Source organism: Tursiops truncatus, chromosome 10, assembly GCF_011762595.2.
Source record: "Tursiops truncatus isolate mTurTru1 chromosome 10, mTurTru1.mat.Y, whole genome shotgun sequence".
Taxonomy (NCBI): Eukaryota; Metazoa; Chordata; class Mammalia; order Artiodactyla; family Delphinidae; genus Tursiops; species Tursiops truncatus.
The window spans coordinates 60,670,269-60,696,086 of record NC_047043.1 but is presented as its reverse complement, the minus strand read 5'-3'; the positions used below and the strand labels follow the sequence as shown (position 1 = coordinate 60,696,086).

At 46.4% G+C, this 25,818-nt stretch overlaps 2 protein-coding genes across 10 annotated transcripts in view; one reads left to right on the top strand and one right to left on the bottom strand.

Annotated features, from left to right (window-relative positions):
* Window positions 1-15,283, bottom strand: part of EXOSC7 (exosome component 7) — a 29,375-nt gene extending 14,092 nt beyond the window's left edge. The window contains exons 1-4 of the mRNA XM_004315956.4: window positions 15,178-15,283; window positions 7,186-7,287; window positions 6,787-6,881; window positions 315-480 (exon numbers count right to left, since the gene is read on the bottom strand). Of these exons, the coding sequence (XP_004316004.1) occupies window positions 315-480; window positions 6,787-6,881; window positions 7,186-7,287; window positions 15,178-15,234 (420 nt within the window). The 5' untranslated portion in view covers window positions 15,235-15,283. The remainder of the gene's footprint in view (window positions 1-314; window positions 481-6,786; window positions 6,882-7,185; window positions 7,288-15,177) is intronic.
* The window catches only part of ZDHHC3 (zDHHC palmitoyltransferase 3), a 67,621-nt gene continuing 48,993 nt past the window's right edge, over window positions 7,191-25,818 (top strand). For 5 of the 9 annotated variants that reach the window (XM_073811074.1, XM_073811075.1, XM_073811078.1 and 2 more), the window contains exons 1-2: window positions 7,191-7,287; window positions 15,178-15,567. In XM_073811074.1, the coding sequence (XP_073667175.1) occupies window positions 15,187-15,567 (381 nt within the window). In that variant the 5' untranslated portion in view covers window positions 7,191-7,287; window positions 15,178-15,186. Of the gene's footprint in view, window positions 7,288-15,177; window positions 15,577-16,826; window positions 17,002-25,818 lie in introns of those variants that run through there. The other 4 variants (XM_019946719.3, XM_019946722.2, XM_019946721.3 and 1 more) reach the window with 3 other exon arrangements.

Below are 25,818 nucleotides of genomic sequence, written 5' to 3'. Positions count from 1 at the left end.
AAACTCTGCCCATCAACTCTGTTTGGCACCATCTGGAGAGCATCTCTTGTTTTCTTCTCCCCTGACAGCCTCTGTGGATAATTTTAGGTGTTACCATGACATGACTGTAACTTTACTGTAAGATGGCATTATACCTGCACTACTATGTTGTATTTAATTTAAAAATTATTACAGGAGACCAATCTTTTCCCAACTAACCTCACCCTGGAAATTGAAAGCATTCAACTGAAGACGGAAAAAGCAGTGGGAGGAAAGTAGGCCAACTGGCTTCCAACAAAGGTAGAGTATGGCCAGTACAGCAATGTGATACTTACTAGCACATCCACGTAGAGAATCCAGCAATGCTCCCGAGGACTAATGCACAGGGACTTCAGGTCGACGCTGCTCTTGTTGTTAAATATCCGGTAGAGGGTGTTAGCAATCTCTGTGCCAAGGTCATCACCTCCCCGACCTTCAAATTCAGGGGTAGCATTGGCTGAACTATATAGAAGGGCAACAGAAAAGGGGTGAGTCTTGTCGAATGCAAAGAGCAAAAGGGCAGGCTTTGTTCCAGTTTCCCTGGGGGATGCTGGAAGAACCAGGACTATGAGGAAAGTCACTGAAATGAGGAAAGGATACATCTGACACTTTTCCAGCCTCTAGACACACGCAATGAGCCAGGCCAGGACCATGTTCTGGATGTGTCAGTGTGTGTGGTGGGAGTTCCCACTGACTTCTACAGAAGCCATATTTATCCAAAGAGAAACAAGAACGCTGGTAAGATGAACCTCAGCCAGTAATAACGAACACTCATATCTTGAGGGTATAATAAAGACTTCTCTGGCAGGCCCAGAGAGGCCTAGAGAATCAGTCTGGCCTACAGAGGGGTTACATTATATACACCATCCCTAGATGATGATATGATACTCTCAAAACAAAAACCACAATGTAGGTACAATAACTTTCCTGGAATGATTCAGAAGATATATATATAACAGTATGTCAGAGTTATGTTATTAACTTTAGATTATCATGGTACTGAAAAGCAGGAAAATAAGACTGTTGGCTGATTTAAATATTAGGTTCTCTCTTTTACTTCATTTTTCTAGAGAAAACTTTTTCCTTTTTAGCCTCTTTAATTTTATGCCAAATCACCTCAACAAAGAATGAACAAGCATTGACATTCGCCACCCTAAGCACTACTTAAGTGTTTAACAGGAAATTTTTGAGGGTTCTGGCTTAATGAAAACAAATCCTTAATACACTTGTGACATATACAAACATTCCAGTAATCATTTTATTGTAATAAATAAGGCCTAGAAAGATAAGAAATCCGTTGTTTCAGTATGGCCTCTACAAAATCACATATTGCAGCTTTCTGGTCCTCATCCACCTGGAAGGTCCTGGGCCCCTGTGCTAGGCACTGGAGACCTAGAGACTGAGCAAGGCAAATGCAGACCCTAAGTCAGCAATTCCAATTGCTGGGGGGAGTCACACGATAGTGGGCAAACAGGAGTAGGGGGTCAAGAGGGATGTCAGCCAGTGTTGAGGGTTATAGGAGTCCTTGAACCTGAAGATGAGTAGAAGCTGGTCAGACCACAGAAACGCCAAGGGGATTCCAGGCAAAGCAAAACCTATGTGAAGGCTCAAGGCTGTACCCACCCCGTCTGTGTAATGCTGAAAGAAACCTCACCTAATATATTTAAGTGTCCCTTTTGTCTGGTCCATTCTAATATAGATGTAAGATGAATCCTAAAACAATGAGAGTGTATTGTTGTATAATAACTTCGCTACTCTCATAGTGTTCCCTTACTACTATGAGCCAGCAGAACCCCAATTTAAAACCCCTATGAGAAACTTCATTACTGTCATAGCAACCTCACTGTTCCCTCACTGCCTCTGCCAGACTCGGGCACTAAGCCATGAAAAGAAGCTCATTTATGGTAAAATAATCAAGTCACTAGAGACCAAGTTCATTATTTTGCAGGGCTAGCAAAAGACAACCTGTTTCTAATTTAAACGCTAAGCCATTAAGTCCCATCTTTTAAGTGTTTAAAAACTGCATCTAAATAGACCATTGTGCAAATCCAGGCAGAGATGCTTATGCTTAAAATGTTGACCTTTCCCTGATTACAGTGGGCCACATCCTCCTGGGAGGGGCTAATTACTGGGGATTGCCGCACTAACAGCCCGAAGGGATGGTTTAAGAACTTCCCAGGCCAATCGCCTAAATAATCTACCTACCAAACCACCCCCCATTGGTTTTTTTTTGACACTGGGCTGGTTTAAAGTGGAAAATTTTCCCATTTTAAAAGGTTTTTCTTTCTTTTCCTTTTTAAAATACAGGTTAACTCTTTCAGCATAGCTGGTGGCCAGAGAAAGGAAGGTTTAGATGCTCAGGAGACTACGGAAAGCTCCTGCTCTGGACTCTCCCTGAATGTGTAATTCAGCATGCTTGGCTTGTAGCCTAACATTAGTCAGGTTAGCGCTCCTTGGGTCTGTCTTATGCCTCAAGGTAATGAATGGGTGCTCTGGTCTTGGGACTTATTACTAGACCACAAATGTTGGAGTCAACGAATGCAGACCAAGGGAGTCCTAATAAAAAGCTTCTCTATTAAGTGCCAAGTAAAAAAAGAGAGCGAGAGAATGCAGGCTGGTAATCCTAGACTCCTGTTCGCAGGCATCACAATATATTCTTTCAGTAGAGGAATATATACTTGGGTTTGGTTTGTTTGTTTGTTTGTTTTTGGCACAAAACAAGTGGTTTCTATAATTACAATTACCAAAACCAATTCAGATCCTTCATAAAGTATGACCCAGCCCCTCTTCCAGGGCTGTTGGGAAATCGCTTATTGAGCTGGATAAACATAAAAATCCTGGGAACGCTGCCCCTCCCTCCCAGTTCTCCAACCTCCTGACTGTGCTCCTCCTGCTTGGCACATCTCTGGTTTAACTGGATTAGGCTGAGATCAAGGCCATGTCTACCTGGAACAGGACTTCAGACACTAGGCCCATTGTTGTTTCCCTTGCTGTCAATCTAGCCTGCAAATCTGTGAAGGCTTACAGCCAGGCCAGGCCAGGCCCACGGCAGAAAAAGTGATTTAGTAGGTACCTGGGCCAGGGATGACTCCGGGCCTTACCCCTCTAGTCATCTAGCCCCCAGGTAGGTCCCAATTCCTCAGGGAGCACATGTGCTCACTTCTGAGCCTGCAAAACTTCCCTATAAATGGGTATGGGAACAGTGGCACATTCTGAGTGTTGCATCGTAAGCCCTTGTTTGCAGTTCCTGGGAGAATTATATCGTTAGCTCTGGAGACGTTCAAAGCACAGCGAGCCTCAAATGACTTCTGCAGGTTGCCTCTCTCCTTTGCCCCCACCCCCAGCCCTTCAGCCGAGAATGGTGCCCCCTTCAAGCAGCACGAAGTAGGTAAGGAACAGAGATCAAGTGGCTCCACCCACCAATTCAGGGCTTGAAGCTTCCAGTTCAATATTAGTGAAAAAAAACAAGTGGTCACATTTAAAAGTAGTTGAGATCCCAGAGAAGTGACAAGTGCCGGGCACGCTGAAATGTCTATGAACGAAACGTGTTCTCCTCACCTCCTCCAGTTACAACCCGCAGCCTCTCTGAGAGACCAAACACAGCTCCTAAACCCATGAACATGGTGGCCAGAGAGCCAAGAAGTGACCTGATGGTCTGCCACATGGTGGTAACCAGAGTGAAACACCAGCTCACTAAATTCTTACCTTCTGGGCTTTAGATGGAAACCACCTTTTCCCAAAGTTTCAAGCTTCTTATTTAAAATGGCCTATTCTCAGGCTACAACTAACAAAACAAAGACACAGAGACAGGAGTTAGAAGGTCCGAGTATGCTCCCAGTTTAGTCAAAGTGCTGCCAGGCATCTCTGGAGCAGATCTCAGGAACCCCAAGGTTTTCCTCCTCCACTGGTATGGGGATCAGGGTCTGTGTCATGGGTACCCTTTCCTAAGGGCATCATTTCTAAGACCCAGGGAAAATCATTGGGGTGGGCGAAGGTGTCTACACCAGGCTCCATATATTATTCCAAGTAGACAAACAGAAGTAGAAGGAATTAGCAGAAAAGCAATTCGTTTTCTGTGACCTCTCTGGTAATTACCACTGGTAATTTAAATAATTAAAACATGAAAGTTGCTAGTAAGTAGTTAAGTCAAGCTGGGCTCAGTCAGGCAGGAGGCCCCCCCGCCACCACCACCAATTAACTTTCCTCCCACTGGGTAACAACTCTGTTTCAGCCTGTGGATGGGTGCATGCCTTGAGCTCTCCAGCAGAGGCCCCACGCCTGGGGCCCGGATGGGGTTGGGGGCAGCACCCTTATGGCTGGGCATAGCCACAGGTGCCCAGAAGCCATTCCTATTCATTGGATCGAAATAAAGGGGTTTATTTGTTTACACAATTATGAGTTGCTCCTTGAATATGCAAATGAGGTTCTGATAAAGGTGGCAGCCAGTGGTGCTTGGTAACCTGCTCTTCCTTGCAGGAAAATGGGGTTTTATGAATCTCTCATGGTGATTCTACCCGCTGGGCTGATCACACTGAGCCACTTAAAGACGCCGAAGGGTGCCACCTTGAGAAACAGACTCAGAACTCCCTGGGAAATGGAGTTTCTGGGCCTGGTGAGGTTCTCTTGAGACTTACAAAGGGGGAAAAGAGACCAGCAGGCAGCCACTCTCAGCCAGGAGAAAGAGGTTTGCTTCTAGAAGCCAGATCTTGGGAAGAGGCAGCTCAAAGGCTCCTCTCACCCTGGAGCCACCCTCTTACAGCTGGGACAAGAAAGGGTCAACAGCAGCAGGCTAACTGGAGTCATGTTCAGACACAGAGCCACAATGAAACGTGTCTCCTATACCAAGCATCTGAGTGCAACACCCTCTCTTTGGTGTGGCTGGGCTGACTGCCTTTGGTCTGCCTAAGATGAATGAGGCGGAAGGATAATGAAGAGGAAGAAAAGGAAAGCAAATTACAGCCCCTAACACATGGCGTCTGCTCCTCAGTGACTGTTTACCGCACCGGATCAGGCAGATCAAGGCAGGAGAGGCATTTTTTTCTTCCTCCACGAGCAAAGGAAGGATAAGTTGGAGGCCTTAACAAGTTCACCATCATGCACAGCAACTTAAAGGATGGGCCGATTCCACTGGACAACTCAGACTGCTGAGAGCAGCTGGGCAGAAACAGAGGAAACTGCTCTGGAGGGGCCAGGGCCGGGGCAGGGATGGGCTGGAAGGAAAACTGGCCAGAAAGATGAACGCAGACACATTCTGAAAACTCTGAGCAGGATATCCCTCTAAAGCTGGCTCCTGCAGGCTACATGAAGCAGAAAGAGCAAAGACTCAGCACTGAATAGACCTGAGCTGGCATTACTAGCTGTGTGATCCCAGGAAAGTCACTTACTCTCTCTGAACCCCTTTTGTCATCTCTCTCTCAGGAGTGTTGTGAGGATCAATTTCTGTGTTTGGAAGTGAAGACTGGAAGACTGTAACTCGCTGTGCAAATGTGGGTTACCATCTTTGCAGAAAAGGGCTGACATTGCAGGTGCAAGGCTGCTACCTTTAGAAGGGTCTGCTTGCAAGGTTGGTCCTCAGCTGGCATCTGGGCACTTGGCTCTCAGACTGGACTCAGTCAACAGTAAACTGGGTCTCCTGTGCCTAGACTGTGCAAATAACGTCGTTTATGCTAAACACCTGCTTTCCTTCTGGGAGTCTGGAACTTTGGTATGTGTAAAGCAGAGGGTGCCTATGTGACCAGCCCCAATCAAAATCTTGGTGCTGAGTCTCTAATGCGTTTTCTTAGGCAGAATCATCACACACGTGTTGCTGCATTTCTGTGATAATCAAAGCTCTGAATACAACTCCATGCTCTATGCTAAGTCCTGTGAGTCCTTTCAGGAAATGTCTGAATGTGGGGGGTGGTCTTGCCACCCCTCCCAGTGAAGTACCAATATTATATACCTGCACCTAGCATGAGCTGATAGAGCCTTACCCACCTCAAGAAGGTCTGCTGTCACCACCCAGCTAGAAGAGGAGTTACAGATAGAAGATGAGACTGGGCTGGCAACCCGATAAAAAGCCCCAACCCCTAGAAGGGGAGGTAACACGAGGGAGAGAAAGAACACTTTTGAAAGTCCACTGAACCAGTCGTTGTGCTGGATGCTCACTCTATTTTCATTACTTCGCTTCCTCATCATCACAACAGTAGTATTATCTCAATATTTTAGATAAAGAAATTTAGGCACAGAGGGACTGAGTAACTAGCCTGAGGTCACACAGCTAGCCAGAGAAGGAAGCCAGCAACAAGGCTGGCTGGCTGGCTGCAGAGACTGCAGAGTCTCTGCTTTTCCCAGTACCCACACTGCCTGCCCAGCTGCCACCCCATCGGCCTGTCAGGCTGCTTGGCTTGCCCTACTCCCTGCTCTGCCAAGCAAGTCATGAGAAGTTTTCTGCAAAACTAGAGCAGGAAGAGAAACAGGACATCATTTAATTTGACTCTCATAACTACCATGTGCCTGGCTGCCTGGCAGACACCCTCCTTTTTCAGACAGGGAAAATGAAGCCTAGTGAGGGCCAGCTGATTAGGGACAAGGGCAGGACCTGAGCCAAGGCCTCCTTTCACATTTCCCAGTGCCTGGTACACAGGAGAACTCAGTAAATACCTGCCGGCTGGTGAAAGATGATTAAATACAAAATAAAAGTGGGCTCAACAAGAAACCAGAGGTTAATTCTCTGAATCTTCTATCTTTTAAAGCATTTTTCTTTAAAAACATCTGCAGAGTACTGACCAGTCAACAAAGAACTCCAGGTAACCTTCATTTGGTTTCTCCAGCTTCGGCGTCCCCATTTCTGCTTTCACTCCCACCAAGATGTCTGTGTGACCCTGCAGACACATGCAAGAAGGGTCCTCACTCAGGGCAGGCAGCCAGGCACCCAACCACCCCCTCCTCTCCCAGATGTACGCCTCGAGGGGACTCGCTTAGCATCAGTGCCGGGACTTGGAAAGTGGCCCTTTGAGAAGGTGAGGGGTCCTTCAGATGTATACAGACCCCCTCCCAGAGTTTGGCTTGGGTCTTAGATTTCCCTTGGAACAATATGCACTCCAAAAGCCCAGAGGGGCCTGCAACTGGTTCCCTAGAGCCTACCCATTCCTCCCCCTGGGTACAGACTGTGGCCACAGTACTCACCAGCTTGACTCTGGCAGACCCACTGGTGTTGGACACCACATCAGTTTCCACTTCAACACATCGGTAGTCTTCACAGCCACGGCCATCCATGCGGAGGTCTTCCTGAGTGCAACAATCAAAATCCTAAGGTTATAATACTAAACCTCTAACAGACTGTTCAACTGACTCACTCCTTTCCCCCCACAGAGAAATATGTGGTACAACAACTCTTTTTCTCTTAGTGATTCATCCAAATATTCTGTCCTCATAGGTAGTAACATTACTATTTTACAAATGAGGAAATGGAGACTCAGAGAAGTTAAGCGACTCACGTCCAAGGTCCCACAGCTAGGGACAGCAAAGCTCAGCTTCCAACCCAGGTCTGTCGGAGCACGAAGTCCAAACTACGTACCACTATACAGAACAGGCACACACAAACAAAATCTGAACAGACAAAATAAAAGAGGTCTCTTTCCGAATCTGCAATTCTGAAGTCACAAGAAGGATGGATTGTCAGAGATACAGGTACAACTGTCTTGGCTGTAGCCCTCCTACCCCCCAAACCCAATCAGATCTAGTCTGTAAATAGCTAAAAACAACTAACTGGTATCTTCTAAAAGATCTTCTAAAACAGGCATGCTCTAGAACAGGGTCAACAAAGTTAGGCCTGCAGGCCGCCTGTTTTCATAAGCCGTTCTACTGGAACACAGCTGTGCCCACTCGCTTAGGTATTCTGTGGCTGCTGTCATACCACAGCAGCAGAGCTGAGGGGTTGAGATAGAGACCATATGACCTGCAGCCCCCAGATCATTACTATTTAGTCCTTCACAGGAAAAGTTTGCCAACCCCTGCTACAGAGGATGGGTTTCAGGGTGGTGTACGTACTGCCTGGCCTTATCCCCAGTTATTTACTTAACTCAATTATTTACTTCTATTGGTGTAACTCATAGATAACTATTTTATGCTGTGGTTGTAATCCAGTACTTCCATTATTTATCTTGTTGCTCCAAGTGTCCCAGATTTGGCCACTGGGAGCTCCTTTGGGTTGGTTCTTGCATTCTCTCAACATGTCTCCAGTCTCTTCGGAGCACTTCTTTACTTCTGACAACAAAAGGTGTTCCAGCCACTTGTATTTTACCTGCCCCAGCCCTGGGATCAGCCCTTTTTCCAAAGAGCCCTGGTTCCCTTCATTGCAGAATAGTACTTAAAAACCAGGATCTGGGTGCTAAGTAGGTTCATTGCTACAGGGGTATCATTGCTTCTAGATCGTCTCAGTAGAACAGTGCTAGAAAATATACGTATGTGTACTAACCCACACACATACACACACCTATATTTATTTCTGTATCTATCCACATATCTGTTAAAAAGTCATGTGTTCATACTGAGAGTTGGTTCTAACCTACCTCCTTGTCTTATTTGTAACTTCTTTCTCAGACAGGGAGGAACCTGGCTCTCATTATCTACAATGTATTTATGTATTTGTTAAATCTCTGTATATACATAAAGTAGTTTCAGAATTACTACGCCATACCCCTGTGAAAAACAAATTTACTAATACAGTATTTGTGTAGAATTCTTTTTGTCTTTAGCCTTACAGCACCCACTCAAAATATTGTTTCCAGTTGTCTTTCCCCATCCTTCCTGTGCCTCTGTTACTTATCTGTACCCCTGTCAGTTCATTAGTAACTGCTGGGGTTCCATTTTGGGTCCCCTACATCCTGGCTACTTTTAATTACTATCACCAGGGCTCTAAGAGTCAAAGCTATCAGAGAAGGTGTGCTCAGAGAAATGTCACTCACCCCTCATCCGTATTTTCATCCCCCCCCACCTTCCTACCCCCTCCCACCAGCGCCAGGCAGGTAACCAATCTCTTTAGTTCCCAGTCCATCTTTCATGTACTTCCTTTCCACAAATGAACAGATAAGAGTATTTTTAATATCCCTTATTTTCTTTTATAAAATATGGCATACTACAGATACTCTTTTACTCGTAGCTTCTTTTTCTAAACAATTAACAATACATATGCAGGAAATCACTCCACATCAGCTCATAGAGATTGTCCTCATTCTCTGTAAACATTTTTTGAAAGCTCTTTCTTTCAGCAAAAAAATCATTAGCCTCATCAGATTCTCAAAGGGATTAATGCTTCTCAAAATATTGAAAACAAAAACCAAACAAACAAACCAAACAAACAAGCCACCACTGTTCTGAAGTATGTATCTGTCAGAGATTTATCTTTAAACTGCTTGGCTCACTGCATATCTGATTGACTTTTTTATTTTGAGAAATGAAAATACAGAAAAGGAAAACACTGAATACTCCCGCCACACAGTACCAACTACTACCATCTGTCGTGTTTGTTTCAACTCTTTAAACTCCTGTTAAAGGAGAGAAAATAAACATCCTAAATCAGGTTGAAGTCCTTTTGCAGCCAGTCGACTCCAAGACATCCCCTCCCAGCCATCCCCTCCCTGGAGGCAATCCCTATCTGAAGCCTGGGGAGACATGTTCTCGAAAAGCAACAGAATTTCAAGTCTAGAAGAATGAGTCTACTGAACTCTACAGAGTGAGTTCTCTTCCCTGGAGGATCCCAAAACTATATAACTGTGTCTCGTCACAACCCCACCTACCCCCACCCACATGAAAGCATCCTAGGTCAATCTCGGCTTGCCCCATCCCCCAGGTGTGCCTTGCTAGGAAGTGAACACCTGGCCCAGAAACAGCATTTACAATGAGTCCTTGGTGGATTGTACGTATGGCACAAGTGTGAGCAGTCACTAGGAGCATCAGTCATGGCCTCCAGGCCTGGTCCTGCCATTAACTAGCTGCTTGACCTAGGACTAACCCTAACCCTAACCCTAACCCTAACCCTTCCCCTCTAGACTAATTTCCTCATTTGTAGATGTAGAGATTGAATTCAATGGCCTCAAAGGTGCGTCTCTAATTCTGTGGATCTATAAATTAAAAGAGCCACAATTATTTGCAAGAACTAATAGTAGCTACTATTTAATGTGCATTTACTATCGACCAGATAACGTGCTAGGAACACTATACAGTTAACATGTTAAATCCTCGCAATAACCCTATAATGTAAGAGAGCAAATTTTCATTCCATTTTACAAATGGGGATCAGGTTGAAAGATGCTAAATGGCTGGCCCAACGTCATAGCCAGTAAATAGCACTTGAATTCCAAGCCAGAGCTCTTAACCCCAATTCCACAGTCTCCTGCATTCTAAAGAGTCTCTTCACTGTGCAAAGGAGGCAGCACAGGCCTCTCTCAAAGGACGAACTGGCTGGCTATACCAGTTCGTCCTAATGATGGTGATGACGACTCTGAAAGCAGGAAGGCCGCAAGGCTACAGGGCTTCCCACTATTGCTTTAAATTACCACTCACTCTAGTCACAACCCTTTGTAGTGACAACCCACTCTTCCAAAATGTGGCTGGAGGGGTGTCAGAAAACTGGGCCTCACCAGAGCTTGCCTTTCCAGCCTTTAAATCAGTCTCTGCCCCCTGGGGAAGGCTCAGTCAGGAAGGCTCGGGTGACAAGTAAGAGATAAACAAAAAAGCTACAAATTTCCGATAAACAAAAAAGCTACAAATTTCCCTTTCCAGGGATGCGTAAAGTATAATTTTTTTCATAGAAAAAAGCACACAACAGGAGAAAACAAAGTCCATGAATCACTGCACACAGGACTTTTTAAAAATCCACTTTTCCTCATAAAAGGCTTAGGAAGGGGCTTCCCTGGTGGTGCAGTGGTTGAGAGTCCACCTGCCGATGCAGGGGACACGGGTTCGTGCCCCGGTCCGGGAAGATCCCACATGCTGCGGAGCGGCTGGGCCCGTGAGCCATGGCCGCTGAGCCTACGCGTCCGGAGCCTGTGCTCCGCAACGAGAGAGGCCACAACAGTGAGAGGCCCGCGTACCGCAAAAAAAAAAAAGGCTTAGGAAATCGCTAAACCTGCTTGGCCTGGCTCAGAGCCTGACGCCCTACCATAATTTTTATTCATCTGTAGTACTCAGGAGCTAAGGAATCAATCCATGTGTGAACATTTAAACATGGGCTGCCCTGAAGTGAACGCTCCATTTAAAAAATCAATAGAGATGTCCACAGGTGACAGACCACACCAGGGAGTGGAACCCTGTTCTCAGCAGAGGGGACTGAGCACCTTTCTAGGTAAAGGCCTTCTGGATGCTAGGATGGCTCCTCGTGACTTTCAAGTTGTTACCTGTGTGATCACTACAACCCTGCTGGTTGGGTGTGGCACAGAGTCACCGCCAACCTATATTTAAAACTCTGCTGTTCCACGCCAGCTTTTTGACCTTGAGCAAGTTAGTTCCTCAACAGCTCTGAGTCTGTCTCTTTGTCTATAAAGCGGGAATAACCCCGACCCTACAGAGTTATAGGAGAATCCTCAGCACAGTGCAGCACACAGGAGTCCCTGCTCAGCAGCTCCTTCTGCTTCTGGCAGCACATATTAACTCACTGAATCCTCAAAAACAACCCGGAGAGGTTACAAATGAGGACATTGAGGCGCCAAGTTTAACCTCCTGTTTGTGACAGAGTGGCAGGACAGATGACCCAACCCAGAGTTGCTGTTCCTCACACCCGGGTAACACAGTCCTACTTCCTAATGGGAGTTGTCAGTTGGCTCTCCTAATCCAACACACTTGGGAGGATTTAGACTTAAAGTAGTCCTCTGAGGCGATGCTAACCACCTCCCACCTCCACTACCTTGCTTTGACTTGTCCAAGAGTGCAGAGCTTGCTGGAAGAGAACTGAGACCATACGGCCTCCCCTACTAGAAAGCCACCCTACTTTGGAAAGGGCCAGCTTTGCAGGCCCAGGCCCCAGACACAGCAGGCAAAACGAGATGTTGTCCTCGTTCCACTTTCCAAGCCTGTTGGGTGGGCCTGCATTCCTTTAGGATGGGATCCCACTCACCTTGCAAAGGGCCTGACCCAAAGGCATACAATCCAGAGAGTGGCCAGCTCTTTGGGGCGTGAAACTGATTCACTCCTTGGAATCTGATCTCTGATCTGGGAAATACTTGGGAGCGAAAGGGAGTTAAAGAGGAGCTGACAGGTCATGGTGTGGAGGGAGGCTGGAGAGGCCTCACAGAAGTAAAGGTGGGGGGATGGCATGTACCAAGGTGGAGGGCAGCTGGACAGCAAGCGGCTGCGGAGAAGTGAGACACTTCAGCAGAGAGAAGTAGGGCTGTCACCAGAGACGTAAAGACAGGCAGAGTCACACAGTCTATGTGATCCATGCTGGAGCCCTGAAAAGGCAGTGCCCCAGAGCTGCCTAGGGACTTTCCAGGCCTGGCCACAAATCCCCCTTGTCTTGAGACAATTTAACAATCTCTAGCCCTCCAAATCAAAAGAGCTTAAATCTCAACAGCCAGAGGCGGAACCCCACATGGGGTCACTAGGAATGTTGCGGATATAGTATGGATGGTTCCGGACAAAGCCACACTTCCGATGGAAAAATCTTGACAGGGAGCCAACTTCTCTTCAGGGTTAACCACATGCCAGGTGGTCCATATTCTCTTTTCTCATCATTCCTCACAATCCCTTTCTGCTCCCAGATGGATATGTTCTCATTTTATACAGGGGGAGCTAGCTCAGCTACTCAGGTAAGAATTACTCTTACTGTGAATGGTGGAGCCGGGAAAGGATCCCTGCTCAGTCTGACTCCCAGTCCTCACTCAAACAGACGCAGGAGGTCATGTGACCTTGTTAGGGGAACCACTGACGGAAACCGCCCACCCTGGCCAGACCTTATAGTAACCATTTGCATGAGTTATCTTACAACAGGAGGTCCTGGTAAGGAACACGGAACTAACAAGCTATCACCAACCGGAAGAATTCAGGAAGGGTCAAAAGGAGAGGGGACACCAGTCAATATGTCCTACCAACCTCCCAGAATCCTTCTCGCTGGAATCCATCTTGGCTGAGTGATGTACACGCCACCATGAAGGACCCTGAGTCAGAATGATTGGCCAGAGACAACCCAGAAACTAACTCCATCACCATAAAACCTGAGAATGCGAGCCACGTGGCAGAGCAGTTCTCCTGGGTTCCCTTACCCTACTGCTCTCTGCCCGGGTGCCCCTTCCCAATAAAGTCTCTTGCTTTGTCAGCACATGTGTCCCCTCAGACAATTCATTTCCGAGTGTTAGACAAGAGCCCACTCTCGGGCCCTGGAAGGGGTCCCCCTTCCTGCAACAACCTCAGGCAGGGGGGCAAAGATTTCTGCAGCAGACTCCAGGCTGGACCAGGCCAGAGGCTTGCCCATAGCCCAACGTCTGGTGACTGCATCAAAATCTCCCAACATTTATGAAAATACCCATTCCCAGGCCCCAGCCCCAGAGATTCTGATTCAGAAGGTCCAGGTAAAGCCCGCGAAGCTGTATTTTGTGAGTAAAAGGCGCTTCAAGATTTCAGAATCACTGGGCTAAGACGGAGGTTAGCAATGTCTTTTCATGGAGGAAGCAGCACATATTTAGCTAGTTAAGCAAACTCCAAAAGAGGATTAAATGCTAATTCTGGATATTCTGACATCTGCCCCCAAATTCCTGAATATAAAAACCAGTTTGATACAAGTTAGTAAAACAAAAGTTGTACAAAGAAATGCAAAATAGGGTTCTAAAGAAACTGAGAACCAACGTGGGAAAAAGTACTACCTAAAAAGATAACAGTACAGCAATATATGTCAATATACTATTTAAGGTCTAGGAAAATGGTGGGGTTCAGAACTTGCCCTCCCCCTTATTTCCCCAACATGCTTTCAGAAGACAGAAGAAAGAGAAGTAGAAGTGGGGAGTCTCTCTGGCCTTTGCCTTTGAATCCCCATTTTAAAAAAGGGAAAGTGGCATGCAAGTCAAGGTGGGCTTTGCAATCAGAAAGATCTGGATTTATATCCCAGGTCCACTGTAATCAGAGAGGGTACGGGGCCCCGGAAAAAGAGAACCAGGCATGGCTTTCTGGACATAAGAGAAGCCATTTTAGGCCTAAGCATTGTTGTGATCTAAGCCTGACCATAATGCTTGCCCTTGAACAGGTCTCTGTAATCAATGATCTTGAGGGAAGTAAAGAATGCAGGAAAAAAGGAAAAGCAGTGAAGAAATAACAGTTGAGATAAAACAGAGCCCTAGTTTTTCCTCAAGGGATATACTTAACAATCTGATACAGATCTTTGACTTGTTATACAAGAACTAAGGCCGCCACCCAGCTAGAGGATGGTAACTACAGGATAAGACCCCAAGCTGGTCTCAACACGAGGAAGGATGATGTTGACCTTTATGACCTTCGGAGACTCCAATCAACTAAAGCTTGGAGTCTGTTAACCTTTGCCCCAATTCTATGCTAAATTCCCCTCTGCTCAAGCCCCCACATGAATATGCATGTGCCCTTAGCTTATTCTCCAATTTTGCTAATTGGATAGACACTGCTTTGGAAAAGATCCTCAGCGTCCCCTCACTTGCTGCAATTAACAAATCCTTCCTTCTCCCAATCTTTGGCTTGGTTGTGTCTTTTGGCTCGACACCCACCAAGCGGCAAACCCTGTTTTCGGGTAACACCACCACACACTTACTTTGTGACCTCAGACAACTGATTTAACCTCTCTGAGCATAGTTCCTTATATGTAAAGTAGAGATAATACTTACCTTCAGGACTGTTACAAAGATTCAATGGGATAAAAATTATGATAGAATATGTACCTAACAAAAATGGGACAGCTCAGCCTTCAAAGGCTGAGAGGGTCTTTAACAGAATCAGGGACTGCCCACCGCTTCCTACCCGGGTGTGGAACCTTGTAGACCCAGAAAGAAGCAAGTACAAATACAATCCTAAATGGATTCTCGCCGCCCGGTCCCAAATACACCCTCATTGCCGGCTTCGATCTGCACACGCCGGCCGCCGAGCGGTTTAATCACAAGGTAAACCCAGTCAGCCGCAGTCCTAGGGGAACCCGACGGCCGGCGCCGGTACCGCTGCTGCCGCTACCTGAACGCCATGCACAATGTACACCTTCTCCGCCTCACTCAGCGCCACAAACGCCATGCTGCCGAGCCTCCCCGCCGCCAGATGTCATCTGCCAGCGTCTCCCCCGCGGACCACGCCCCCTCCGCGCCCATGCGTCATCAGCCTGCGCGGCGGCCGCTCCAGCAGCCGCCGCCGCCACCACCGCCACCACCGCCGGGAGCTCGATGGGCTTCTCTTGCGCGCCGCCCTGTGTCTGGCCGAGTCCAGGGAGCCGCGGCGCCTCGTGCCGGGGAGCCATCGCTGCAGCCCGAGGCCGGATCGCGGGTCGGGGGCTGCAGGGGGAGCGACGGCGGCGGCGACAGCCGAGCCCCACCGGGGGCCTGGGACTGGGGAACTGCCTCCAGCTTCACGGTCAGTTGGGTGAGGAAACTGGGATTGGGTGAAAAAGCTGGGGTGAGACGAGAGGCACGGGCCGGGGCCGGAGCTGGAGGACTCGTAGTAGGAGAGACGTGCGGCGCAGTTTGCTCAGAGCTGAAGTTGAAGTAGCAGGTCGTGTGTGTTGAGAGAGACAGACAGACAGACAGACACAGACAGACTCACTCCGAGTGAGGGGAGGCGGACGTCGTGATTGGCCTGAGAGGCTGTCTCCTTGCTCTCCTTCCTACCCCCTGTCTTGCATTTCTCTGGTCCCTAGAATGGTGGTAAAGAAAGAGGCGATAAAGACCTCTTTAGGTCGTTCCCGGTGGGAAGGGTCTGGGCCAGAAGTGAATGCCCACTAGTCCCGAGGCGTCTTCACCCCAGGGATTCCCCCACCCCCACCCCCGCTCTCTCTCTGGGGCTGGTTGACCGAACGCTGACCCGGAACCTTTGCAGGATCCCCTTGCCCTGGGTGGCTGCCGGAGCATTGTCCCAAAGAGAGTAGGGGGGGAGAGTCTTGGTCGGCGCTGGCTGGGGGGCGCAGTGCCCAGGCGTCCCCAGCACTTCCTAGCAGTGACTAGTGATCGCTGGGAGCCGTGGACGAAAAAAATGCCAGCCCCGCTCGTGGCCACGTAAGAATGGGCCTCGAATATTCAGAAAGGATACCTGCAAGGTGAATGTGGGGTCACTGAAGGAGCCCATTAAGGCGGGGCTGACAGGGCACGAAAAAATTTTAAAGGGGCCACGTGGATAAATGGGGGAAAGTTAACCCCAAACGACAGAAACAAAGAGGGGGTCTGATGACTTTTCCAAATGCTCCATTTTTGAGGAACCTCCCTGTACTCAAAAGTGAAAGTAACCCTTGACAGCTTGATCATCCAAAGAACATTTGGGTTTTCTCAGATAGTAGCTCAAATACAGTTTCACACATAACTCTTGGGAGCTTAGCATTGATGGGCTTTGTGCTGGCTTTGGAACACTAAGACAAGTGGAGCACAACTTCTGCCCAGAGAAGCTCCCCAGGCAGAGGGGAAGGACCCAGGGCCAGCATAACCACAGAACATGGTGGTTAAGAGCTATGACAGTGGCACTAGTGAACACAGTGGGATAGGGAGGTCAGTCCGAGGAGGGTATGGAGAGGAAGTACCTGCCCACATTCTTAAGCACTAAACTGCTGAGCCCCAAAATAGATGATCACTTCTTAGTAGACTGGACATTAGTTGTTTCTGATGTCTCTACATAATTCTCTGCAGGTGCACCTACAGGGAAGACATCCTGCATTGTTGAACTTTGCCCTCCAGGGAATCTAGGAGAGGTGAAACTGGAAGTGTTTCCTCCCTAACGAAAGTACAGGTGCCCCCACCTGTTGTGGCACATAGATGCCTTTGTGTGTGGTTGGACGCCTGGATTCTAGAGAGGACCTCCGTGGTGAGATAACAAGGGACTGCTGTTGTTAGAAATGGTATTTGCGCTAGAGATTGCTCAGAAAGGAGAGACCCTGGATGTGGAATTTTAGTAGCTAGGATATCTAAGAAGATTGAGGGTTTAAAAAGTGGCAGTGAATAGATCAGAAAAGACACTGAAAGAAAATTCTGAGTTTGGATACCATGGAATCATCTTTATATAAAGATTCATCTTTCAATGAATCTTTTAAAATATAAAACATACATTTGAAGTGTTCCCCTGATAATTGACTAAGTTTCTTTGCTGGAGAAGGGTTGGCAGTATTTGCTAAATAACATTATGAACAATGTCTGACATGTTAGACAAAGTAGATATAAGAGGTGTAAACAGTAGAATGTTCATTTAAAATTCTCTACTAAAACAATGACACCTTCACTAATTGTTTTGCTTGAATGCAGCCAGAACATTTTTATCACATATGTTGTGATAATGTGTTAGACATTTCAAAAGCCTATAAATCCAGAGTTCTTTTTGGTTTACTGAAGCAATTCAAAGATTATATGTTTGCCAGAAAATCAAAACACCAAGGATGGCATATTATTCTGTTAACCTGCTTGTTTTCCCATCACTGTCAGATTCTTTTGGAGGCATACTGATTTATAGGTCTGTCTGTTCTAAATCTCTGTACGCTTATTAATTTTATCTAACAGTAACTTAAGTATAATAGTGCTTATTATGTGCCAAGCACTGCTCTAAAGCACTTTACAAAGACTAACTGATTCAGTCCTATTAACAATAGCCCTGTGAGGCAGGTACTATTATCCTGTTTTACAGATTGGGATACTGAGGTGCAGAGAGGCTGTCTTGACCAAGGTCTCAGGTCACACAGCTAGTAAGCGGTAGAGCCAGGATTTGAGACCAGAAAACCTAGCTCCCATACCTGCCTTCCTAACCATCCCCTTATGTAGCTGTCCCCTTTCATTTCATTCACCAGAGTATTTGAAGGAGGCCTGTGTTTGTTGTGGAACTGGTAAAGCCCTATAAGTTATAGTTAGTTTTAATTCCAAAAGCAAGGAATCTGTTCCTTTTTCTAGAGGAACATTGAACGTGGTGCTGATGGGAAGCTCATGTGTCTGTTTCAGCCAACTCTTTTAGGTAAGGGAAAAGGTTACATATAGACCAAGTGGAGCTTAACTCAAAGTACCCGAGATCCCTCAACGGCAGAGAAGCCCAATGGAACAGGTACAGAGGGTTGAGATAGGCATGGAGACCCAGATTCCAACCACGTGCTTATTCCCAGAATAGACCTCTAGAAGCTCTTCAAACAATCAGGAAGTATTTGTTTGCATGCCTTTGTGTCCCTAGTGTTCTCGTGGGCCTGAAGAGATAAGAAACTGAAAACACACACCTGCCTAAAAGGAGTTTAAGATTTCTTATAACTGCGGAGCCCAGGTTCTTGAACTCGTACGTGAACAAGACAAAATAAAGTGCTCAATTGAGACACGTGGTACTTAGATGAGAGGCCGGCCTATAATAAGGTGCTAATTGTGCAGGCCAGGCATCAAGAGCAACAGGTAAAGAGCTGCTGCTAGCCACTGGCAGATAACAGTAACATTACACAGAGTAAATCTGTCCCACCTAGCCTTGGTTAATTAAAGCAAAAACAGTCAGTTACAGGAGAGCTTGGGGCAGTGCTGAGTCCGTGGTGCTGAAGTTGCAGAGAGCTCTCGAAGGAGACCTCTTAAAAGCCCAGCAAGGGAACATTTTATTCCCAGTCTTAAACACGGGTAGCCAAGTTTTAGGCCTTTTCCTTTGCGTTCTCACAATTAGCCCAGCACCCCAGAAAAGCAAAAGTGAGCTGTTGTTTTCCCTATAGATCCGTTTCCTTTAAACACTTTGCATTTGTCCTGCCTGTGCCTTGTCTTAAAGAATACTCGGTATAAATAACCTGTCATAGTCAGGCCAGCACGTCTGTCTGTCTTGTCATTCTAGAAATCATAACTTCTGGTTCCAGTGATAGAAAAATTGATGGGAATACATAGGTAAAGCTTATTCTCATTTAGAGGAAGGGTCTTCACGTGTGTTTCATTCTGAGCGAATGGCAGGGTGCTTCCTATGTCTTTCATTAGGGCATGTGTGAGAAAAGGGCATCACATGTCCTGATTAGCAAATCTGGAAGTATTTAAACACATACACACCCCGATAGCCATAGAAAGTAGCAGAAGCTAAAGCAGCAGTGAAGGTGTGATGTCTGGCTATTGACCTTTTGGGGGAAATAAGAAGGCTAATGCCATGCTGCCTCGAATTTCTTCCTGTTTTCTGCATTTTAAAATCATTTGCCTTCCTCCTCAAAAGCAGATTTCCAGAGACAAATGGCCAGGTTATTGCTGACTTTTGACTGTGTCGGTAAGAAGACTACCTTGCATGTCCCACCTAATTCAGCCATTCATCCAGGCAATGTGAGGAAACACCAGGAAAACTCCCTCTTTTCATAGTTTCTTCCAAATTGTAACATTCCTGGTAACATTCCATTGATTGAACTCTTTGGATTTTCTGGTCTACCTGAGACATGAATATCTCCTGTTCAGGGTCAGTGGGGATGGAATGCCTTGGGGTACGATTGATTTTTCACCTTAGGACAATGGCCCTAGTGGGACAAGTACAGTTCTGGCCGCAGTTCTGTTGCAATAAGTTTTGACTTTGTACAAAGTGTGCGTTTCTAACCCAAGAAAGAGTAGCAGAGAATCTAGAAAGGCAGGTTGGCTAGGAAGATAATGATCTATGGTGGAAAGACTATTGGGCATCTATTCCAGTGATCTAGACTTTGCCACTAACTTGCTTTGTGACTTTGAGTAAGTCAACCTCTCTAAACCTCATTTTACACGAAAATGCCTATCTTACCAGGTTATAGAAGTCACAGTAGATCTTGGATATAGAGACATTTAAACACTGAAAAATGGTCATGTTTAACTTTGGACTTTAAGACTTCTCTCTTTTACCATTTTGTAATATTTGATGTATTTTGATAGTGCTTTTCCCTCTCTGCAAAACATTAAATGAAAGAACAAAGGAAGTGGTAATTACATGCCATACTTCATTGAAAAAATTGAACATGCTCAGGAAAATTGCTAACAGACAACTGTTTCTTTTTGAATATTAACAAAAAAATGGGGAAAGAAAGTTAAAGGATACTTTTGATAATAAAAAAATCCAAGAAATTAACAAAGATGTTGAATTTGTTTCTGAGAACAGAGGAATCAGAATCTCAGCCCTGCAGAGGACTTTAGCAATCAGCTCAATGTTCCCTCTTGTTTTATGGGTGAGGAAACTGAGGCCCATGGAGGGTAACTGTCTTGCCCCAAATCATGAGGTTAGTGAGCAGCAGGGTGGGGAGTAGAATTCTGGCCTCTTGACTCCAAGCCCAGTCTTCATTCTGCTTAGCACTAGTCTCCCATCTATCTCCAAAGGCCTCTAACAGATGCCTCGCCTGGCAGGCGGGGGCTGTGGACTTGTAGAGTCTCGTTTCCTTGGGCCCAGGTTCCTCCCAAGGCTCTGCTCTTGCATTGCCACTTACAGGGCCTGCCTGAGGTGAGTGGGATCAACAGGGACCTGAAAGCAAAATGGGTCCCCTCCTTGAAGCCTGGTACAGTTGTAGTAACTGGTTCTCTCTTCTCCTTCCCTAACTCCTCTTTCAGATCCCTCTAAGCCCTTTTGCTTTTAGTCCCTAAGAAAGCCACGCTCTTGCCTGGGTGATGGCATAGTGGCTGCATATCTGCACATAGCACAGTGTGGGGCCAGGTGCCATTTTCAGCCTTTGCTGGTTGGTCTCTGCCTAGCATGGGTGGGCTTTCCCTCAGAAAAAGCACCGTGCTGGAACTTGGCCCTACAGGAAATGTTCCCCAGCAGAAGCAGATTTTAGGGATTCAATCTTTGGGTGACCCTCCTGGCTGAAGCTTCACAGCCCTCCTGCTTCCTAAGTTAAGGCAGGATCAGTCTTCTGAATGGTGGCTGGTGTTCAGCCAGGGCCCCAGCTTAGAGCACAAAATGCTTAAGTTCAGGTCTGTGATCTATGAACAGCACTGCATGTGGCCCACCCGAGAGTGCCATCTCTGGGTGACCATGTGTGGGCAAGAGATTCAAACAGTAAGTAAGCCAAGGTCACTGGTAGAAACATCAGCACCCTTCCCCCTTTTGTTTCTAGTTAATGGGCAAAGTTAATGATTGTAGTGAGTAGTTAAAGCTAGGCTCTGGAATGAGAGCAGGCTTGGGAGTGTATCCTGTCTCCACTGCTTCCTAGCAGTATGAACATAGGGTAACCTTTCCATGCCTCAGTTTCCTCACCTCTAAAAGGGGGTGGGAAAGTGAGGACTTATCCTACAAGGTCGAGTAGCTATGAGGATAGAGCAGGATGAGGTGCGTCTAGCATACAGCCCAGTATAGTAGACCTTCAGTAAGAGTCAGGGCCCCGCTCCACGTTGGGTGTGCCCTGCGCTGTGGCAGCTGCCAAGCAGAAGGCATCTTGGAACCTACTCCTGACAGAGGCCGGGGGCAGTTTAGTGTCAGGTGAGATCATGCACCTGATTATAAAGGGTTCCATGTACTATAAAGGGTTCCATGTACTATAACACTTGTTGACAAACATTAATTGAGTAGCTAAATCAGTGACATATTGTTGCCTTTTTAAAGAGTTTCCTGCTGGGTTGCAGACTTCGTGGAAGGAGGAGTTAATGTAGGGAGATGGCCGCATAAGCAACAAGAGGATACCATCCTTTAGACCTAGATAGGAAGTTAGCCAGCTCGCTAACCATTTTAGGGAAATCAGCTGACTCCTTGAGTTTCATTTCTTTACCCATCTGTAGAAGAGGCTGGACCAGAGTTTGGAAGAGGTCAGCTAGTCCCTATGGTCTCTTCCCGAAAGGCCGTGTTTTTTGAGGGCCCTAGTGTGTGAGGTGGCCTGGTGGGTGCTGTGCTCCATTAAAGAGGAAGCCACCAGCAGCAAAATGGCTCATAGAAGAAAGAATGCTCCTTCTTTTTTTTTTTCCCCCAAAGAATGAGTATTATAGGCTCCCAGGAGCGGAAGCAAAGTCTGCTTAGAGTCCTTTTCTAAGGTTTTTAAAAAAGAGTCACAAAGTTTAGAGAACTAGGCCTCCCCACTTGAGAGATGAAGACATTGAAGCTAAGTTGAAGTGACCTCTCCTTAGGTCCATGAATTGTGTGTGAGGGAGCAGGAAGCAGAGCTCGTGTTTCCTGCTTGGTCATTCCTCCTGTCCCCCTCTTGCAAAACAAAAAAAGAAAGAAAGAAAGAAAAAGCAGCCATGTGCGGTGCTCAGAATGTGGTCTGTGGCGGCAAACAGAGCTGGTTTTGGATCCTGGCTTTATCTGATCTAGGGAATATTATTAAGACCCTCTATACCTCACCTTTTCCGTCTTTACAATGAATAATAAAAGCTACTGTGCTAAGTTGTTGTGAGAATTTAGAGGGGCTGCTTTGTGTACATCCTCAGTCTTAATGGGCATTCAGTTAATGATAGTGCCCATCTCCATTCCTATAGCAGCACTGCATGTTCTAGGCAAAATCTCAGATGCCCTTGGATTTCCTCATCTGTAAAGCAGAAGAGTTTGACTAAAACCTATTAGATGGTCTTTAAGGTTCCTTCCCACTCTAAAATTCTGACTCAGATAGTGATTGTTTTTTACCAGTTAATCTTATGCGTGGTCTTGTTTTAATTTTTTTCTCATTGTTGCAACATATGATAAAGCACGCTCATAAAAAAGGATGAATGTGTTACCCAAACGAGTGGTAGTTTCTACTGATCCCCAGTGTTTGTGACATATGTCATCCTATATGTGGGTGTGTATTTTTTTAATAGATCTAGAAAGCTAGGAGGTGGTAAACTGCCAGTTGTAGTACTGTAATAGTCAGTTGTAGTAAATGGAGGAACCGTTAGCCTACATGAGCTTCCAGATCCCCAAACTTTTTTCTGAAATGGAGACTCATTGTTAGGAATCTGAGTTTGCACATGAGTGGGTTTTATAGGAAGGTGGCTTTTATAGGAAGAAGGCAAATTTTGCTTACTGACCACTTGCAGGTTCCCTCAGTGAATTTTAATATATATAGGATTTGGTTTGGGTATGTGATATCTTCCTTCCTTCCTCCCTTCTTCCCTCCCTCCCTTCCTTCCTTTCTGTCTCTCTCTCTTTCCCTCCCTCCCTCCCTTCCTTTCTTTTTTCCTGTTTTTTGTTAAAGGTTAAGTATGACAGAGACAGCAAGCAGGCAGAGGGAGACAGACCCTGTTGTAGAGAGAGACACAATGTAGACTCCTTGGTAAAGATCTTCTAGCACAGGCCAGCAGCTCTGCCTGTCTGGACACCTTCCTTGCCTGGCAAGGTGTGGTGCAGAGGGTAAGATAAGGCACCTTTCCTTTGGACCACACCCTTACCTTTTGGAAAGAGTTGAGTGACTCATTCTGGTTTTTTATGAAACATTTCAAACATAGTGATTCATGGTTCATTCTCTCTTTCTGAGAATCATCTAAAAATAGGTATGAAATTTACAATCCTTTTGGATCCTTACACAAATTAAGAGAATTGTAACTCAGATAAATTCATTTTTTGCTAGATCCGATTTATTTCCAGAGCTTCCAGGGAATGGGCCATTTATTCATCTGTAAAGCTGTAGGGCTGGTTTGTGAATACTTGAAGTCCATCACCCTAAAACTTGAGAAGTTCTGAATCTATACAGTGCCAAGATCTGCTTGTATGTTGTGCATGAATGCATGTGTGGATGTGAGAATGTGAGTGGGTGTGCTGTTTTAGGAAAGTAATCTTCACAAAGTCCTTTGAGATGCCTTTAAGGACTTGGTTTTAGATCTAGCTGAGCCACCCATGACTTTAGTGTAGTATCTTGTCTCAGGAAAGCAGCTGGCAATCTGAGAAGATCTGGGATTCTTGGGACATTCGCTGGATTGAGAACAGTGGGTTTTGGGGATTCTAATACATCCAGTACTGAACTTTTATGTGGTCGTGCCTTTGAACCTTGTTCATGAAGCACGGACTTTTGGTCAACTTTCTTAGGCCAGGTGATGGATTTATAAGGGTTTGCCCCTCACTCAACAAGTAATGATTAACTACAGTCACTGTAGCTGGATTCTGCCCATCACTAATGGTCAACACTAGGCTAGGAGGCTAGGCTGGCCAACAACCACCTATGGGCCATAGTGGAATGGGGCCTCTGAGCTTCGCCTTAGAATCACCACTTTCAAACCCTTTCAGTTGCCCAGCCATGGATAGGCAGCATGGGAATTGAGTCATAAGTGATGTACTGCAAGGCCAATCCAGAACCCCAATCCCTGGGGCTCACAGGACTCTAGATGGAACTTCACTAAATACATTTTTGTCTGCTTATCTGGATTAGTGGAAGGGCCTGACTGTGGTCAGGCATAATGAAGCACGTGTGTTATAGGTGAATCTGGAGGCAATTCTCTGGACCAGAAGCAGTGGCGTTTTTTGGAAGTTAGCACTGATTTCAGTCATTTCTTGGTTTTTGCTTCTGAAACTCTAAGAAGGAAGACTAGATGGTTTTCTTAGACTTCCAACACCCTACTCCCCACAGAGCTCAGGTTGTCATTCTGGACACCATCTCTGCCTTATCATCAGGATCACCTTCTCTAGGGAGCTCCAGAACACCTCTGATCCTGTGCATCTCTTTCTCCTATAGTTTTACCAGATTGGGAGCTGGGAGAGGGAAGGGCAGGGCCTGACCAGGGCAGCACACACACATTATTGTCATCCCTGGGTGTGAGTGCCCTGCACAGTTCCTTGTGTTTAGCGGCTGTTTCATGCATGTCTTTTTGAGTTGAATTGAAGAGAGGGGGCTTGAGAAAGCAAACAGGTCAAGGGCATGGGATGAAGAAGGTAGGGAGGGAAACTGGAGGAGGCTGCCCCACTGTGGTATGAGCGGGCTGGCAAGAGTGGTATTGAGGCTTCTGGGACCGACCAACCTCCCTGTGGACCTGCCCCAGAGGCTGAGCAGCCAGTTCTGCGCACCTCCTCTCACGCAAGGACTCATGTCAGGAGTAGGTCCTTGGCAAAGAGCCTCAACCCCAAGGATTGGAATTTCCCTAATTCGAAAAGGAAAAGTGGTCAATATTTGCCTTTTCTGTTTTTGCTACTAGGGACAGAGTGAAGGGAATTTGTACAGTTTGTTTCAAGGTGGGTTTTCCCCCATATTCCTCAGATTTTCAGTTGGCTAATGTAAGGAAAGCTACTTCCATTGCTTTTGGGGGAGCTGGGTTAGTTAAGTACATTTTTAAGAGCAGCGTGCCTTCCTTGGTTTTGATTGGACTCTTTGAAGCTCTGAAGCGTGGATTGGAACATGCTCTTCAGTTCAGCCCTTAGTGTCTGGCTCTGCCAGACACCCTTGGCTGGGTTCTTTCCCAGATCACAGGCTCTCACTCACCAGTGAGGGGCAGTGGGAAAACACAGCTCCTCTGTCCACCCTTTGGTCTCACGTGGTCTGAGTGTGGAACATCTGGAAACTTGAGTAAGAGTCACAGTCCACCTATTTCACAATCCTATTGGGGGCACCCTTCGCCGTCTAAAGTATGACCACAGCCCTGAAAGTAATCAAACAAGGGCTCCAAGAGGTGGGCCGGGGAACACAAAGCTCGTGGCATTTTACTCCTGTATTCATGTAATGAACACAGATAGTACGTGGCTACTACGTGCCAGGCACTGGCTAATGAAAAGACAGGGCTCCCAGCCCTCAAGGACTGTGTGGTAGGAGAACATAGCTGGTGTTCCCTAAAGGTCAGTTACCTAAAATGAATACCTTTCTTTTAC